At 47.4% G+C, this 19,216-nt stretch overlaps 1 protein-coding gene across 1 annotated transcript in view; it reads left to right on the top strand.

The window, feature by feature from the left end:
• The window catches only part of LOC134945809 (sulfotransferase 1C4-like), a 136,172-nt gene that overhangs the window by 91,134 nt on the left and 25,822 nt on the right, over positions 1–19,216 (top strand). The window contains exons 4-5 of the mRNA XM_063935320.1: positions 7,020–7,117; positions 10,662–10,788. Of these exons, the coding sequence (XP_063791390.1) occupies positions 7,020–7,117; positions 10,662–10,788 (225 nt within the window). The remainder of the gene's footprint in view (positions 1–7,019; positions 7,118–10,661; positions 10,789–19,216) is intronic.

Here is a 19,216-nt window from a genome sequence, read left to right as displayed (position 1 = left end):
CTCTTAACCTCAAATTCTTCGTGGATAACCATACCCGATCACCCACCTTGAGAGCAGGAACTGCTCGACGCTTCTTATCCGCAAACTTCTTGTACCTGAACGATGCCTTGAGCAGAGCTGATCGTACGCTCTTCCAGATATTGGCAAACTGATGCAAGGTGATATCCACTGCGGGAACAGAAGTTGCTGGAAGCGGTTGGAACTCAGGGACTTTAGGGTGGAATCCAAAGTTGGTGAAGAATGGTGTTGAAGAAGATGAAGAATGATACTGGTTGTTATGACAGAACTCGGCCCAGGGAAGTAATTGAACCCAGTCATCTTGAGAGGAGGACACATAGATGCGGAGGAAGGCCTCCAAGTCCTGATTCACCCTCTCGGTTTGACCATTGGTCTGAGGATGGTAAGCCGTGGAAAACTTTAGCTTGACTTGGAGGACTTGACATAAACTTCGCCAGAATTTGGCTGTGAATTGAACTCCTCGATCTGAGATAATTTCTTCAGGAAGACCGTGGAGTCGGAAGATCTCTTGTATGAATACTTGAGCCAACTTGGAAGCTGACGGAAGACCGGTGAGAGGAATGAAGTGTGCCATCTTGGTGAACCGGTCAACTACCACCCAGATGGTATTGAACTTGTTGCACATGGGTAAGTCTGTAATGAAATCCATCGACAAGTGGGTCCATGGTCGACGGGGAACGGATAGTGGAACCAGTTGCCCCGCAGGCGACTGGCGGGATACTTTATGTTGGGCACACTTTGGGCAAGATGCAATAAACTCCAAGACGTCTTTTTTCAGAGTTGGCCACCAATAGGACCTAGAGATAAACTCCAGGGTTTTTTGGATACCTGTATGTCCGGCAAAACGGGAAGCATGGGCCCAATGCATGAGCTTCTTCCTTAGCATCGGCTTCACAAAACTTTTCCCTGATGGGGGCGTAGAGTCCATCCCTACCGTGGAGAATGCCAACGGATTTATAATAGGATGCTTGTCTGAAGACTCTGACTCATTTTCTTGCTCCCATGAGCGGGAAAGGGCATCGGCCTTGCGATTCTGAGAGCCCGGACAGAACTGGAGTTTAAAGTCGAACCTGGAAAAGAAAAGTGCCCATCTGGCCTGACGAGGGTTGAGACATTGTGCGCCCTTCAGGTATAAAAGGTTCTTGTGGTCTGTAAGTATGGTGATTAAATGAGAAGCTCCCTCCAACAGATACCTCCACTCTTCTAGAGCGAGCTTGATGGCTAGCAACTCCTGGTCGCCAATGGCATAGTTGCGCTCAGCTGGGGAGAACTTCCGGGAGAAGAAACTGCAAGGATGTAAATGGCCATCTTTAGCCCTCTGAGATAACACCGCTCCTACTCCAACGGAGGAGGCATCCACCTCTAGGATGAAAGGAGAGTCGATGTCAGGCTGTTTCAGGACAGGCGCAGAGATGAACCTCTGTTTTAAAAGATGAAAAGCTTGCATGGCTTCTTCAGACCACTTGGACGGGTTAGCACCCTTCTTGGTGAAAGCAGTAATAGGCGCCACAATGGTGGAAAAGTCTCGTATAAACTTTCGGTAATAATTGGCGAACCCTAAGAACCTCTGGACCCCTTTGAGGGTTAAGGGTACCGGCCAATTCTGAATTGCTTGTAGTTTCTCAGGATCCATCTCTAGTCCGGAACCGGACACAATGTACCCTAGAAACGGAATGGACTTGACTTCAAAGACGCATTTTTCTAATTTGCAATAGAGATGATTGACACGGAGACGGGACAGAACCTCTTTAACCCAAAAACGACGTTCCTCTAAATCGTTGGCAAAAATGAGGATATCGTCTAGATAGACCACGACATGACGGTATAGAATGTCTCTGAAGATCTCATTGACAAAATGCTGGAAGACAGCTGGAGCATTGCTCAATCCGAAGGGCATGACGAGGTACTCATAATGTCCGTCACGGGTGTTAAAGGCGGTCTTCCACTCGTCACCCTCACGGATCCGGATGAGATTGTATGCACCTCGCAAGTCCAGCTTTGTAAAGATGGTAGCTCCGCTAACTCTGTCAAAGAGCTCAGTAATCAGGGGTAAAGGATAACGGTTCTTGATGGTAATGTCGTTCAAACCTCTGTAGTCGATGCACGGCCGCAGACCACCATCTTTCTTTTTTACAAAAAAGAAGCCTGCGCCGGCTGGGGAAGAAGAAGGTCGAATGAACCCCTTTGCTAGGTTCTCTTTAATGTATTCCTCCATAGAATGCGTCTCAGGCAAAGACAACGGATAAGTTCGGCCTCGAGGTGGAACCTTCTCTGGAACGAGATCAATCGGGCAGTCCCATTCTCTATGAGGAGGAAGGATATCAGCAGAAGCTTTACTGAACACATCCGTGAAATCTTGATATGGAGGAGGTGGAACATCAGACGACCTGGGGGAGGAAGAACAGACAGGCAATACTTTAAACAAACATGTCTCTGCACAGGAGGAACCCCATGCCAGGATTTGCGTAGTCGTCCAATCAATTGTAGGATTGTGAAGACGGAGCCATGGAAGGCCCAGGACCACAGGATGTGTGGCTCTTGGAATCACTAAAAGTGAAATAAGTTCGGAATGAAGAACTCCCACTCTCAGACGAACTGGTAGAGTCCTTAGAGCAATAACAGTATCAAAAATTTTACTGCCATCCACGGCAGTTAAGGAAAAGGAGGAAGGAAGTCTCTCGGTGGGTAGGGACCACCGTTTAACATAGGCTTCAGTAATAAAGTTCCCAGCTGCTCCGGAATCAAGGAGGGCAATGACGTTCCGATAACGTTGAGCAACTTGAAGCGAGACTGGGAGATTACAATCATGAGGAGATGGAGAGGAGATCATTACTCCTAGCCGGCCCTCTCCTGGGCGAGCTAGGGTTTGGAGTTTTCCCGGACGTTCGGGACAGGCATTGATGGTGTGAGACGGAGCTGCACAGTAAAGACAAAGAGACTCAGAGAGGCGTCTTCGGCGCTCAGCAGGAGTTAAACGGGAACGGCCAATTTGCATGGGCTCATCTTTAGATGGTGACAGTTGACGAGGAGGAGGAGCAGAAGATTTTGGAGCAGATGATCTTCCACGCTCAGTTGCTCTCTCTCTGAAACGTAAATCAACTTTCGTGCAGAGTGAGATTAGCTCATCTAACTTAGAAGGTAAGTCTCTGGTAGCTAACTCATCTTTAATAAGCTCAGATAAGCCATGCCAGAATGCAGCATACAGGGCCTCGTCGTTCCATGCCAGTTCGGATGCCAGGATCTGGAACTGTATCAGATATTGTCCTACAGTACGTGACCCCTGGCGTAAACGGAGAATCTCGGATGAAGCTGAGGTTACCCGGCCTGGCTCGTCGAAGATGCGCCTGAATGTTGACACGAATGCAGTGTAAGAAGATAGCAGGGTGTCGGACCTCTCCCATAGCGGTGATGCCCAGTCAAGGGCGGAGCCACTGAGAAGAGAGATAATGTAGGCAATTTTTGTACGGTCACTGGGAAAATTGCCAGGTTGTAGCTCAAACTGAATCTCACACTGGTTGAGAAATCCCCTGCAGAATCTTGGAGATCCGTCAAATTTTGCTGGCGTTGGAAGATGAAGACGTGGAGCAGAAATGGGTAAGGTGGGTGGGGTTATAACTGGAGTCACTGTGGTTGACGCACCAGATGCGCCTGATCCACGGAGAGTTGTCTGAATCCCATCCAGCCGAGTAGAGAGATCCTGGAGACAGCGGATGATGTGGCCCTGTGCAGCCTCCTGATGTTCTAGTCGGGCTGCCAGTTCTTGCATCGGCCTGGCCGCTTGATCCTGGTCTCCGGCTGGATTCATTAGGTCAGTGCTTACTGTCACAACTGAGGGCCTGAGCTGACGGGAGGCAGCCTCAGTTGTAGGGGCTGAGATGTACCGGAACCTGGGAGGTTGTATCAGACCCCTGGACATGTAAGTAACATGAATAATAACTGCCCGAAGGCGTGACCACGACAACTTGGATAAAAGTCAATGATGTTTATTATGACAACCACGCAACACAGCAGCAGTAAAAGAAAACGTAAAAGTCAGCAAATAATAAATACAGTTCCTGGGTACTACAGGATGGCAGGAGCCACAGGGCACTGGTAGTGTGAGATAGTTCTTATGATCTTCTAGATGGAAAGTCCTTACCAGGCCCGACTGTAGCAATGGAGATGACCCAGGATTGTGCCAGCTGGTGTTCCAGGAAAAGCTGGGTTGCTGAAGGTAAAACAGCTGCTGTGGATACTGGCTGGAACCAGACTGTTGTTAGCACGGAGTGGATACTGGCTGGAACCAGTTAAATAATAGATGAACTTGGGAGCGATGAAATATGAACTGAAATGTAGAACTTGAGAGCGGAGAAATAATAATACCGGTGGAGAGTGGTAAAGTGTAGAAAGGACACCGGCCCTTTAAGGGAAGCTGTACTCTGCTGAAAGCTGAGCTGGAAGCAGGTAATGTTGTAGCTGGAAACAGATGAATCCACAATGGATTGGAGAGTCAGGCTACACCGCAGGTGGAATGCTGGTGCGGGTCTCTATGGTGGAAGTCTTGAGACAGGAGCTGGAACCTGGAAGACAATCACAGGAGAGAGACAAACAGGAACTAGGTTTGACAACCAAAGCACTGACGCCTTCCTTGCTCAGGCACAGTGTATTTATACCTGCAGCAAGGAAGGGATTGGCTAGGCAATTATGCAGATTAACAATACTGACAACAGATTGGAGGAAATGATCAGCTGACAGAATCCAAGATGGCTGCGCCCATGCAGACACTTGGAGGGAAGTTTGGTTTGTAATCCATGTGGTAATGAAAACAGTAATGGCGGCGCCGGCCACTGGAGACAGGAGACGCCAGGCTGACAAGTGCACATCCAACCACGCGGACACAGCGGAGGCCGCGGCTGACGTAATCGCCACTCTGACACTCTGCATGCAGAAGCTCAGGGACGGCGGCGGAGGCCGCGGGAGACGCCATGCCAGATGTAATAAGGCGTTACTGTGACAGCGTCTCAGAGAGACAGGAGAGGATGCAGGAATGTGAACATTAGGATAACAGATGGGATCCGGTCCTGGAGCGCTGAGCCAGCCTTAGGAGGCATCTGATGGGTAAGAAATGGCGTCCAGATACCCGGATCGTGACAATCCAGTCGGTCTATGTATTTCCTCCTCTTCCTCTCATACCCAAGGTGTTGAGAATAGTAAGAAAAAGAGGAGTGAGAACAATCCTCATTGTTCCAGATTGGCCATGAAGGACCGGTTGAACGCCGGATCCTAGCGTAAAAGGGTATTCCAGATGAGGTCATTCCTACGCTAATAAAGGCTAGGAAGGACGTGACATCTAAACATTATCACCGTATATGGCGAAATATCTCACTTGGAAGGTGGTCATGTTATTAGCCTTGGCTTCGGCTAGGCGAGTGTCGGAATTAGCGGCTTTATCACATAAAAGCCCCTATCTGGTTTTCCATATGGATAGAGCGGAATTGCGGAACCGTTCTCAATTCCTGCCAAAAGTGGTCTCATCCTTTCATATGAACCAACCTATTGTGGTGCCTGTGGCTACGCGTGACTTGGAGGATTCTGAGTCCCATGATGTGGTCAGGGCTTTGAAAATTTACGTGGCCAGAACAGCTAGAGTCAGAAAAACAGAAGCACTGTTTGTCCTGGATGCAACCAACAAGATTCGTGCCCCTGCTTCAAAGCAGACTATTGCTTGCTGGATCTGTAACACGATTCAGCAGGTGCATTCTACGGCGGGATTGCCGTTACCTAAATCGGTCAAGGCCCATACCACTAGGAAGGTGGGCTCTTCTTGGGCGGCTGCCCGAGGGGTCTCGGCACTACAGCTGTGCCGAGCTGCTACTTGGTCGGGTTCAAACACCTTTGCAAAGTTCTATAAGTTTGATACCCTGGCTGAGGAGGACCTTCTGTTTGCTCAATCGGTGCTGCAGAGTCATCCGCACTCTCCCGCCCGTTTGGGAGCTTTGGTATAATCCCCATGGTCCTTACGGAGTCCCCAGCATCCTCTAGGACGTAAGAGAAAATAAGATTTTAAACCTACCGGTAAATCTTTTTCTCGTAGTCCGTAGAGGATGCTGGGCGCCCGTCCCAAGTGCGGACTACTTCTGCAAGACTTGTATATAGTTATTGCTTAAATAAGGGTTATGTTATAGTTTTCATCGGTCTTGGACTGATGATATGTTGTTTTCATACTGTTAACTGGTTAGTATATCACAAGTTATACGGTGTGATTGGTGTGGCTGGTATGAATCTTGCCATTGGATTACAAAAAATCCTTTCCTCGTACTGTCCGTCTCCTCTGGGCACAGTTTCTCTAACTGAGGTCTGGAGGAGGGGCATAGAGGGAGGAGCCAGTGCGCACCCAGAGTCAAAGTCTTTCTTAAAGTGCCCATGTCTCCTGCGGAGCCCGTCTATCCCCATGGTCCTTACGGAGTCCCCAGTATCCTCTACGGACAACGAGAAAAAGATTTACCGGTAGGTTTAAAATCTTATTTTCTATCCTTCCCAGAGATACTCCATCTTCCCTCTCCATCCTACCAACAGTTACCCCATCTCATACTTGCCTACCTGACCCTCTCCATGAGGGAGAAAATGCTCTGTTCCTGGACTTTCCTGGTAATGTATGATTGCCATCACCTGTGGTGAAACACCTTTCTTATCAATTACCCAGCTCACCACAGGTGATGGCAATCATACATTACCAGGAAAGTCCAGGAACAGAGCATTTTCTCCCTCATGGAGAGGGTCAGGTAGGCAAGTATGCCCCATCTACCTAGTCTTTCCTTAACAGACACACCCCATTTGCCCGCCCCTTCCTTCCTAGATATACTATGCCCCCACCGCCCCATCTCAGAGATACCCCAACTGCCAAAAGTATTAGACTCTTTAGCACAGACAGTGAAGCAGGTGGGTGTGAATGCGAGTTATTATGAGGATGATACAGTATTAGAAGGAAGCCCTGGGATTAATGTCCAAGTCCTTCCGTATAGGAGTGGATGACGCCAACGCAATGAAGTCTCCTCGTCTCCTCAAGACTCATTTCCCAATACAGCTGATGCCGCCATCTTTCTGGGACAAGGATGTGAAGGTGAGTGAGTGGGACAGAAGCATGTATTGCTCCTGCCCAAAATGATTAATTGGAATGTTCATCTTTATATATTCATTTTTATTCCCTTCATTTCTAAAAAGATTTGCAGACCGTGCAATTCATTTGTCTATATGCGGTATGTATTGCCAACTGCAATGGAATCTATAACATTATTATTGTGTAGAACAGAGGTTCTCAAACTCGGTCCTCGGGGGCACACACAGTGCATGTTTTGCAGGTCTCCTCACAGAATCGCAAGTGAAATAATTAGCTCCACCTGTGGACCTTTTAAAATGTGTCAGTGAGTAATTAATACACCTGTGCACCTGCTGGGTTACCTGCAAAACATGCACTGTGTGTGCCGCCGAGGACCGAGTTTGAGAACCTCTGGTGTAGATGATCCCTAATATATGAGAGTAAATGTGTTTATATTGCCTATTGTGCTACCACTGACAATTAAATACATGCTACAAACAAAAAGAGAAAAAAGAATTCTAATGTGGTGCTTGCAATATATAATTATATATATATAACATAACTTTTATTATTCTCTTTATAAATATCAGCATGCTATCCTGGAAATTTGTCCATACATTTCTTCCACATAAAATATAGATTCTACATATACCACATAATAGACTAAGGGGTCTATTTGCTAAGTCTTGGAGAGAGATAAAATGCACAGAGATAAAGTTGCCATGGGCAACTTCTCCACAGACTCACTTCTCCACTCTTTTCACTGCTTCATGAATAGACCCCCAAAGCACCAGCCAATCAGCTCCTAACTGCCATGTTACAGGCTGTGTTATAAAAATGACAGTTAGGAGCTGGTTGGTTAGTACTTTACCTCCATCCACTTTATTTCTTTCCAAGACTTAGTACATAGACCCCTAAGTTTATACCCTAGTTTTGAATTCTCTCACACTAACAGTCGTTTCTTGGAGAACTTGGTTATAGCCTACTTATCAGTATCAAGGTTAGATGGCAGAAGTGAGCCATGGATTCTGTGTGGGGCTATAGGGATTACCCCCACACAGAGAAGAAAAAAGACCTGTGACCACACCTAATGGCTATCAAGAGGAGTTAGTCCAAGGAGGACTTGGTAGTCAAGTGAAGTGCTGCTGTATATACAGCCCAAGTGTGGTTGCGATAGGCCACAAAGGCTGGTTCTGAGCACAGACAAGAGAGTCTGCCAAGAGTACAGAGCCCTGGAGTGGCTGAAAAGCCAGAGGCCATGACAGGCCAGGCTAGCTCTACCTGTGAGAGGCTGTGACTTGCATGCAGACTAGCTGCCCATTATGTTGATGGGTCAATCAGTGAGTTAGTGCGTTGCATGGGGGCTAGGTTGCTTTGTTTTTCTTTTGCTTGTGTATTATGCTGACAGTAAAGCTCCATTTGTTTCAACTGAAACTAAAAAGCTACATATTGACTAGGGAAGCCAATCCTGTGCCAGATTTTTCAATACCGGGTATCGGGATTGAAAAATGGGCAATCCTGGGATTGGCTTTTAACTCGTCCTGTGGAAGCTCAACGCTTATCCCTCAATCCCCGGGACTGGAGCTTCCAATCCCGGGATTGAATCCCGTCCGTTTTTGGCCCTAAATCCTGGGATCCCGCCGATCCCAGGATTGGCCACCATAATATTGACCCTGATTCAAGCACCTGAATGCTGCATCACTAAACACTCTACAGAGCTAACGTCCCACTTGTCACACTTGGTGGAGAATTGCCTTGAAAAGATCTATGCAGAAAATAAGTGAATTCCTGGAACAACAGCTTAATGGAAAATGTGGATGCTTTCTGCAAAGCATAATGGGGATGACTAACCTGCATGAAGCCCAAGGAGGAGTACAAGGACTCCAAGAAGGTCTACAGGGTCTCAAGAAGAAGTCTGATAGCAAAACTAAAAGTCCCACAAATCACTGGCGCAGTGGGAGAGGCTCTATCTGTTGATGGGAAGTCCAATAATGCTGTCAAGGAGATTGGTTCCATATCCAAGAGGAAAGAGTAGACTAATAAGAGGTGGAGTGGGAGAGGCTCTATCTGTTGATGGGAAGTACAATAATGCTGTCAAAGAGATTGGTTCCATATCCAAGAGGAAAGAGTAGACTAATAAGAGGTGGAGTGCGAGAGGCTCTATCTGTTGATGGGAAGTACAATAATGCTGTGAAGGAGATTGGTTCCATATCCAAGAGGAAAGAGTAGACTAATAAGAGGTGCAGTGGGAGAGGCTCTATCTGTTGATGGGAAGTCCAATAATGCTGTGAAGGAGATTGGTTCCATATCCAAGAGGAAAGAGTAGACTAATAAGATGTGCAGTGGGAGAGGCTCTATCTGTTGATGGGAAGTCCAATAATGCTGTGAAGGAGATTGGTTCCATATCCAAGAGGAAAGAGTAGGCTAATAAGATGTGCAGTGGGAGAGGCTCTATCTGTTGATGGGAAGTACAATAATGCTGTGAAGGAGATTGGTTCCATATCCAAGAGGAAAGAGTAGACTAATAAAAGGTGCAGTGGGAGAGGCTCTATCTGTTGATGGGAAGTCCAATAATGCTGTGAAGGAGACTGGTTCCATATCCAAGAGGAAAGAGTAGGCTAATAAGAGGAAATTAATCTGGCTTGATGTAAAACCTATTGGACAGACCAGTGAAGATGGCATGGGAGAGACTTCAAAAATAGACATCTGGTTTGGTGATGTGGATTCAGATTACGTAGAGGCTGTACTGGAGCCTTAAGACGGACACATTGCCTGCAAGATGCAAGGGTTTCCCGAGAAACAGTCTGAGACATTGGATATGGTCCTTGGAGAGGAAGAAAAATAAGTGTTTGTTTACTCAGATGTTTATGGAATTTATCTGTGAAATTGGTGCATCTGGGAGAAAGGAAAAAAAGCCCAAGTGTACTTTTCCTGCTGAAATCCAATTGTTTCTGCTGATAGTTGTAGTGCTACATCAAGTATACTGTAGTTCTACATGGAGTATACTGTCTGAAGTAAAAGTGTATTGCAAGAAGGTGATATGAAGCTGTTTGAATTCCTCTGTGGTAACTCTTTTCAAAGTGTTGGGGTACAAAGTAACATTCCAGAGGAAGAGACATCTAAATTGACAAAGCAAAGTAAAACTAACATTGTGTGTTGTCAGTGTAGTATGGGGGTGGCCTGCCAGGAGAAGTCTATGTCAGCATTGAAGATTTTGACCATATGAGCACAGTTATACATTATGCGAAGATAAGTGATTTATAGAACAAGCTTGCTGAAGAGAGAATGTTGCATGAGCAAATTGTTGTAAAATTGCAAAATGAATTGTCCTCTAATAATATCCTTTAAACAAGAGGAAGAAATAAGAGAGTTGGAAATTAATGCTCTTAAAGAGACAAGCCTCCAATTGGCAGTTACAGTATGTCTAAAGGCTCTCTGACTGCTCCTTAACACATAATACATTGCTAAGATATCATTTCTCCTAACTGCATTCCGGGATTTGTAGAATCTATAATAATTTTGTGTCGGTCATCGCATTATATTTATGTGTTTTTTCTCACCCTGGCAGGTTATATATGTTGCTAGGAATGCAAAGGATTGCATGGTTTCATACTTTCACTTCCAGAGGATGAATCAGTGCATGCCGTACCCTGGGACCTGGGATGAATACTTCTCAGCATTCCTGGCAGGAGATGGTGAGACAAAGGGGATTGTTAAATAAATGTCCTCAAAATAGAATATATCTACCAAGAGAACTGAACAGGGCCGTAACTAGGTGTGTGCGGAGGGGACACCGCACATAGCGCTGCAGGGTAGGGGGCGCTGTTGGTGGCACTTCACAATTGTCTGTTTTATTTACTGTCACTTGCAGCTTCCCCCCTTTTTGAAGCCCAGCATCTCCTGACCGCCCCTGTCTCCTACCCTGACCACTTCTGTCGCTAATACCTATACAACATTCCTGAACTCAACTTGAGATTTCTTTGTTATTCAGTCACATTGTCCTTTATTACATTTCAAGATGCTGATATACCTGGGATTCGAATCCATTGCCTGTGGCATTGCAGTCAGACAATCTATTCATTGAGATATCTGCCCTTGCATAGAAAGGTAGATAATCTTAAGGTAGAGAATTCTAACTATTTGAAGCTTACCTTGTACTTTGTGAAAAATGATCAGCATTGCGGCTGAGCAGATCTATGTAGAGTGTGGCTGCAAGAGATTGGATGTGTGGCTGCACACTACATAGATCTGCTCAATTACAATGCTGATTTTTTTTTTACAAAGTACCAGTAGCTTCATATAGTTCTCATAGTTTTTATGCAGGATGAAATAGCTCAGTGAGTAGGGTGTTTGATTAGAATTGTGGGAATGGTATGATAGCATGGACTTTCTCTGGGATCAATCTTGTCACGCTTCTTCCCCATGAGGCATGCGCCTTACGTCTCTATTGGAAAAAATGGGATGGGTTGGGGAACGCCAATTCTCTCTCTGGCACAGGGCAACAAAAAATCTAGTTACGGCTCTGGAACTGGACATGACATTGAATGGAGATGGACACAATGACCTAGGATTGTCCCCCTTCTCCATGCATCCACTTGTAAATGTTGCCATTACCACCATCATTAGCACGCATTTTCACCAGCCCTGACTTGCTGCAAAAGATGCACTTAAAGTTGAAAGGATCTCTGCCCACATCTGCGTAGCCCACAATCCTGTCTACATGCCAATGGCATGGCCAAGGCCCCCTTATCAAGTGTGCCAATGCCCATTTACTGATCAGTTACACCCACATCAGCAGCAAATGGAGATACAACTGAGATTCATGACTCTAAATTGTCTGCAATTGCATATGCTTCCACACATGCACAGTTTTTCAGAAATTGGGATTGCGGGATTGCGTGCAACTCTGAACTAGGTGTATAGTCACCACTAAATTATGAACCCTTCCTTCACAACCCACAAGTTGCAATCATGGTCTTTGGGATCCTTGCCAGCATGGTATAGCATTAGTAGGTCTGGTCTCAGAGAGGACAGTCAATGAGTTCCAGCAGATAGAGAGAGTAGTGTAAAGTTGAACACATGGCATTAGTCACTGTGTGATAGTCCTTTCGAGATATGGTCCCCAGATTACCTCTGTCACAACTGAGGGTCTGAGCTGACGGGAGGCAGCCTCAGTTGTAGGGGCTGAGATGTAACGGAACCTGGGAGGTTGTATCAGACCCCTAGACATGTAACTAACATGTAGAATAACTGCCCGAAGGCGTGACCACGACAACCAGGATAAAAGTCAATGATGTTTATTATGACAAACTCCGTAACACAGCAGCAGTAAAAGGAAACATAAAAGTCAACAGAGGATAAATACAATTCCTGGGTACTACAGGGTGGCAAGGGCCACAGGCACTGGTAGTGTGAGACAGTTCTTATAATCTTCTAGTTGGAAAGTCCTTACCAGGCCTGACAGTAGCAATGGAGAGAACCCAGGATCGTACCAGCTGATGTTCCAGGAAAGGCTGGGCTGCTGAAGGTAAAACGGCTGCTGTGGATACTGGCTGGAACCAGACTGTTGTTGGTACGGAGTGGATACTGGCTGGAACCAGTTAAATAATAAACGAACTTGAGAGCGATGAAATAATAATGAAGTTTGGAGTTTGAGAGCGGTGAAATAATAATACCGGTGGAGAGTGGTAAACTGCAGAAAGGACACCGGCCCTTTAAGAGAAGCTGTACACTGCTGGAAGCTGGGCTGGAAGCAGGTGATTGATGAAGTTTGGAGTTTGAGAGCGGTGAAATAATAATACCGGTGGAGAGTGGTAAACTGCAGAAAGGACACCGGCCCTTTAAGAGAAGCTGTACACTGCTGGAAGCTGGGCTGGAAGCAGGTGATTGTTGTAACTGGAAACAGGTGAGTCCAGAATGGATCGGAGAGTCAGGCTACACCGCAGATGGAATGCTGGTGCGGGTCTCTATAGCAGAAGTCTGGAGACAGGAGCTGGAACCTGGAAGACAACCACAGGAGAGAGACAAACTAGAACTAGGTTAGACAACCAAAGCACTGACGCCTTCCTTGCTCAGGCACAGCATATTTATACCTGCAGCAAGGAAGGGGTTGGCTAGGCAATTATGCAGATTAACAATACAGACAGCAGATTGGTGGAAATGATCAGATGACAAAATCCAAGATGGCTGCGCCCATGCAGACACTTGGAGGGAAGTTTGGTTTGTAATCCATGTGAGAATTGAAACAGCAATGGCGGCGCCGGCCACAGGAGACAGGAGACGCCAGACTGATGATTGCACATCTAAACCACGCGGGCACAGCGGAGGCCGCGGCTGATGTAATCGCCACTCTGACACTCCGCATGCAGGAACTCAGGGACAGCGGTGGAGGCCGCGGGGAACGCCATTCCAGATGTTACATGGCGCCGCGGTGACCGCGTCTCAGAGTGACAGGAGAGGAGGCAGGAATGTGGACATCAGTGTAACGGATGGGATCCGGTCCTGGAACGCTGAGCCAGCCTCAGGAGGCATCTGAAGGGTAAGTAATGGCGTCCAGATACCCGGATCGTGACAGCACCCCCCCCTTTAGGAGTGGCCCCAGGACACTTCTTAGGCTTTAAAGGAAACTTTGCGTGGAAATTTCGGACCAAGGCAGGAGCATGGACGTCTGAGGCATTGGTCCAAGAGCGTTCTTCAGGACCATAGCCCTTCCAGTCAATGAGGTATTGTAACTGACCGTAACGGAAACGTGAGTCCAAAATCTTGGCCACCTCGTACTCGACTCCCCGTTGAGTCTGAACTTTGGGAGCTGGAGGAAGTGCGGAATGAAACCGATTCAGGATCAGCGGTTTCAACAAAGAAACATGAAATGTCCTGGGTATTTTCAAGAAGGATGGTAACTGTAACCTGTAGGCAACAGGATTGATGACTTGTTCAATCTTGAAGGGTCCGATGTAGCGAGGTGCAAATTTCATGCTGGGAACTCTCAACCTCAAATTCTTCGTGGACAGCCACACACGATCACCCACCTTGAGAGCAGGAACCGCTCTACGCTTCCTATCGGCAAACTTCTTATACCTGAATGAGGCTTTAAGCAGGGCTGCGCGGACGTTCCTCCAGTTATTTGAAAACTGACGCAAGGTGACATCCACTGCTGGAACAGAAGTTGCGGGAAGCGGTTGGAATTCTGGGACTTTAGGGTGGAATCCATAATTAATGAAGAATGGTGTAGAAGAAGATGAGGAATGGTATTGATTGTTGTGGCTGAACTCGGCCCAAGGAAGGAGTTGAACCCAGTCATCTTGAGAGGAAGACACATATATACGGAGGAAGGCCTCCAAGTCCTGATTCACCCTCTCGGTTTGACCATTGGTCTGAGGATGGTAAGCCGTGGAAAACTTTAACTTGACTTGGAGGGCTTGACACAAACTTCGCCAAAATTTGGCTACAAATTGTACTCCACGATCCGAGATGATCTCTTCAGGAAGACCGTGAAGTCGGAAGATCTCTTGTATAAACACTTGAGCCAACTTGGAAGCTGACGGAAGACCGGTGAGAGGGATGAAATGTGCCATCTTGGTGAACCGGTCAACTACCACCCAGATGGTATTAAACTTGTTGCAGATAGGTAGATCGGAAACAAAGTCCATCGACAAATGGGTCCAAGGTCGACGGGGAACAGATAATGGAACCAGTTGCCCCGCAGGCGACTGGCGGGAGACTTTGTGTTGGGCACACTTTGGGCAGGAGGCAATAAATTCCATAACGTCCTTCTTCAGAGTTGGCCACCAGTAGGACCTAGAAATAAATTCAAGGGTTTTCTGAATGCCTGTATGTCCAGCAAAACGGGAAGCATGGGCCCAATGCATGAGCTTCTTCCTTAGAACTGGCTTAACAAAACTTTTCCCTGGTGGAGGCGTAGAGTCCATCCCCACCGTGGAGAATGCCAACGGATTAATAATAGGATGCTTGTCTGCAGACTCGGACTCATTTTCTTGCTCCCATGAGCGGGAAAGGGCATCGGCCTTACGATTCTGAGAACCCGGACAGAACTGGAGTTTAAAGTCAAACCTAGAGAAGAAAAGTGCCCATCTGGCCTGACGAGGATTCAGACATTGTGCGCCTTTGAGATATAAAAGATTTTTGTGGTCGGTAAGTATGGTGATTGAGTGGGAAGCTCCCTCCAACAGGTATCTCCACTCCTCCAGAGTGAGCTTGATGGCTAGCAACTCCTGATCGCCAATGGCATAGTTGCGCTCAGCTGGGGAGAACTTCCGGGAGAAGAAACTGCAAGGATGTAGATGTCCATCTTTGGCCCTCTGGGATAACACTGCTCCTACTCCAACGGAGGAGGCATCTACCTCTAAGATAAAAGGAGAGTTGGCATCGGGCTGTTTCAGAACTGGTGCAGAGATGAACCGTTGCTTCAGAAGGTGAAAGGCCTGTGTAGCTTCCTCGGACCACTTGGACGGATTAGCACCTTTCTTGGTTAATGCAGTGATAGGCGCCACAATGGTGGAAAAGTCTCGTATAAATTTTCTATAATAATTGGCGAACCCTAAGAACCTCTGGACCCCTTTGAGGCTTAAGGGTATAGGCCAATTCTGGATTGCTTGGAGTTTCTCAGGATCCATCTCTAGTCCGGAACCGGACACAATGTAACCTAGAAACGGAATGGTTTTAACTTCAAACACACACTTCTCCAATTTACAATAGAGGTGATTGACACGGAGACGGGAAAGAACCTCTTTTACCCAGAAAAGATGATCTTCGAGATTATTAGCAAAGATGAGGATGTCGTCTAGATAAACCACGACATGGCGGTACAAGATGTCCCTGAAAATCTCATTCACGAAGTGCTGGAAGACTGCTGGAGCGTTGCTCAATCCGAAGGGCATGACGAGGTACTCATAATATCCGTCACGGGTGTTAAAGGCGGTCTTCCACTCGTCACCCTCACGGATTCGGATGAGATTGTAGGCACCCCTCAAGTCCAGCTTTGTGAAAATAGTTGCACCACTAACTCTATCAAAGAGCTCGGTAATCAGGGGTAAAGGGTATCGGTTCTTGACGGTAATGCCGTTCAGACCTCTGTAGTCGATGCACGGACGCAGACCACCGTCTTTCTTCTTAACGAAGAAGAAGCCTGCGCCGGCTGGAGAAGAAGATGGTCGGATGAAACCCTTCGCCAGGTTCTCTTTGATGTACTCTTCCATGGAGTGTGTCTCAGGCAGAGACAACGGATAAGTTCGGCCTCGCGGTGGAACCTTCCCTGGAATGAGGTCGATTGGGCAGTCCCATTCTCTATGAGGAGGAAGGATATCAGCAGAGGCTTTACTGAACACGTGCGTGAAGTCTTGATATGGAGGAGGCGGAACATCAGATGACCTGGGGAAGGAAGAACAAACAGGAAGAACTTTGGCTAAACAAGTCTCAGCACAGGAGGAACCCCATGCCAGTATTTGCGTAGTCGTCCAGTCAATTGATGGGTTGTGGAGACGGAGCCATGGAAGGCCTAAAACCACTGGATGTGTGGCTCTTGGAATCACTAAAAAAGAAATATACTCAGAATGAAGAACTCCCACTCTCAGACGAACTGGAAGAGTCCTTAAGGAAATGACTGCGTCAAAAATCTTGCTGCCATCCACGGCAGTCAAAGAGATGGACGAGGACAGTCTCTCGGTGGGTAGGGACCACCGTTTAACATAAGCTTCGGTTATGAAATTCCCAGCTGCTCCGGAATCAAGGAGGGCAATGACGTTCCTGTAACGTTGAGCAATTTGGAGCGACACTGGGAGGTTACAGTCATGAGGAGATGGAGAGGAGATCATTACTCCTAGCCGGCCCTCTCCTTGGCGAGCTAGGATCTGGAGTTTCCCGGACGTTTGGGACAGGCATTGATAGTGTGCGACGGAGCTGCACAGTAGAGACAGAGAGACTCAGAGAGACGTCTTCGGCGCTCAGCGGGAGATAGACGGGAACGACTAATTTGCATAGGCTCATCCTTGGATGGAGATGGTTGACGAGGAGGAGGAGCAGAAGATTTAGGAGTAGATGATCTTCCTCGCTCGGTTGCTCTCTCTCTGAAACGTAGATCAACCTTCGTGCAAAGAGAAATTAGCTCATCCAACTTAGAGGGCAAGTCTCTGGTAGCTAACTCATCCTTGATGCGTTCTGATAAGCCATGCCAGAATGCAGCATACAGGGCCTCGTCGTTCCATGCCAGTTCGGATGCCAGGATTTTAAACTGTATAAGATACTGTCCCACAGTACGTGTTCCCTGGCGTAAACGGAGAATCTCAGATGAAGCAGATGTTATCCGGCCTGGCTCGTCGAAGATGCGCCTGAATGTAGCTACAAAGTCAGTATAGGAGGATAGCAGGGGATCAGACTTCTCCCATAAAGGTGATGCCCAGTCAAGGGCTGAGCCACTGAGAAGGGAGATGATATAGGCAATTTTGGTACGGTCACTGAAGAAATTGCCAGGTAGAAGCTCAAAGTGGATTTCACATTGATTGAGAAATCCCCTGCAGAACCTTGGAGATCCATCAAATTTTGCTGGCGTTGGAAGATGAAGATGTGGACTGGAAATGGGTAAGGTGGGTGGGGTTACAGCTGGTGTCACTGTAGTGGACGCACCGGACGTGCCAGGTCCACGGAGGGTCGTTTGAATCCCATCCAGCCGTGTAGAGAGATCCTGGAGACAGCGGATGATGTGGCCCTGTGCAGCCTCCTGATGTTCAAGTCGGGCTGCCAGTTCTTGCATCGGCCTGGCCGCTTGATCCTGGTCTCCGGCTGGATTCATTAGGTCAGTGCTTACTGTCACAACTGAGGATCTGAGCTGACGGGAGGCAGCCTCAGTTGTAGGGGCTGAGATGTAACGGAACCTGGGAGGTTGTATCATACCCCTAGACATGTAAGTAACATGTAGAATAACTGCCCGAAGGCGTGACCACGACAACCAGGATAAAAGTCAATGATGTTTATTATGACAAACTCCGTAACACAGCAGCAGTAAAAGGAAACATAAAAGTCAACAGAGGATAAATACAATTCCTGGGTACTACAGGGTGGCAAGGGCCACAGGCACTGGTAGTGTGAGACAGTTCTTATAATCTTCTAGTTGGAAAGTCCTTACCAGGCCTGACTGTAGCAATGGAGAGAACCCAGGATCGTACCAGCTGATGTTCCAGGAAAGGCTGGGCTGCTGAAGGTAAAACGGCTGCTGTGGATACTGGCTGGAACCAGACTGTTGTTGGTACGGAGTGGATACTGGCTGGAACCAGTTAAATAATAAACGAACTTGAGAGCGATGAAATAATAATGAAGTTTGGAGTTTGAGAGCGGTGAAATAATAATACCGGTGGAGAGTGGTAAACTGCAGAAAAGGACACCGGCCCTTTAAGAGAAGCTGTACACTGCTGGAAGCTGGGCTGGAAGCAGGTGATTGTTTGAGAGCGGTGAAATAATAATACCGGTGGAGAGTGGTAAACTGCAGAAAGGACACCGGCCCTTTAAGAGAAGCTGTACACTGCTGGAAGCTGGGCTGGAAGCAGGTGATTGTTGTAGCTGGAAACAGGTGAGTCCAGAATGGATCGGAGAGTCAGGCTACACCGCAGATGGAATGCTGGTGCGGGTCTCTATAGCAGAAGTCTGGAGACAGGAGCTGGAACCTGGAAGACAACCACAGGAGAGAGACAAACTGGAACTAGGTTAGACAACCAAAGCACTGACGCCTTCCTTGCTCAGGCACAGCATACTTATACCTGCAGCAAGGAAGGGGTTGGCTAGGCAATTATGCAAATCAACAATACAGACAGCAGATTGGTGGAAATAATCAGATGACAAAATCCAAGATGGCTGCGCCCATGCAGACACTTGGAGGGAAGTTTGGTTTGTAATCCATGTGAGAATTGAAACAGTAATGGCGACGCCGGCCACAGGAGACAGGAGACGCCAGACTGACAAGCGCACATTTAACCACGCGGGCACAGCGGAGGCCGCGGCTGATGAAATCACCACTCTGACATTCTGCATGTGGAAACTCAGGAACAGCGGGATCCGGTCCTGGAACGCTGAGCCAGCCTTAGGAGGCATCTGAAGGGTAAGTAATGGCGTCCAGAT

This window comes from Pseudophryne corroboree, chromosome 7 (assembly GCF_028390025.1).
Source record: "Pseudophryne corroboree isolate aPseCor3 chromosome 7, aPseCor3.hap2, whole genome shotgun sequence".
NCBI lineage: Eukaryota > Metazoa > Chordata > Amphibia > Anura > Myobatrachidae > Pseudophryne > Pseudophryne corroboree.
Note: the sequence above shows the minus strand (reverse complement) of the source record. Positions and strands in the feature narration are given on the sequence as shown.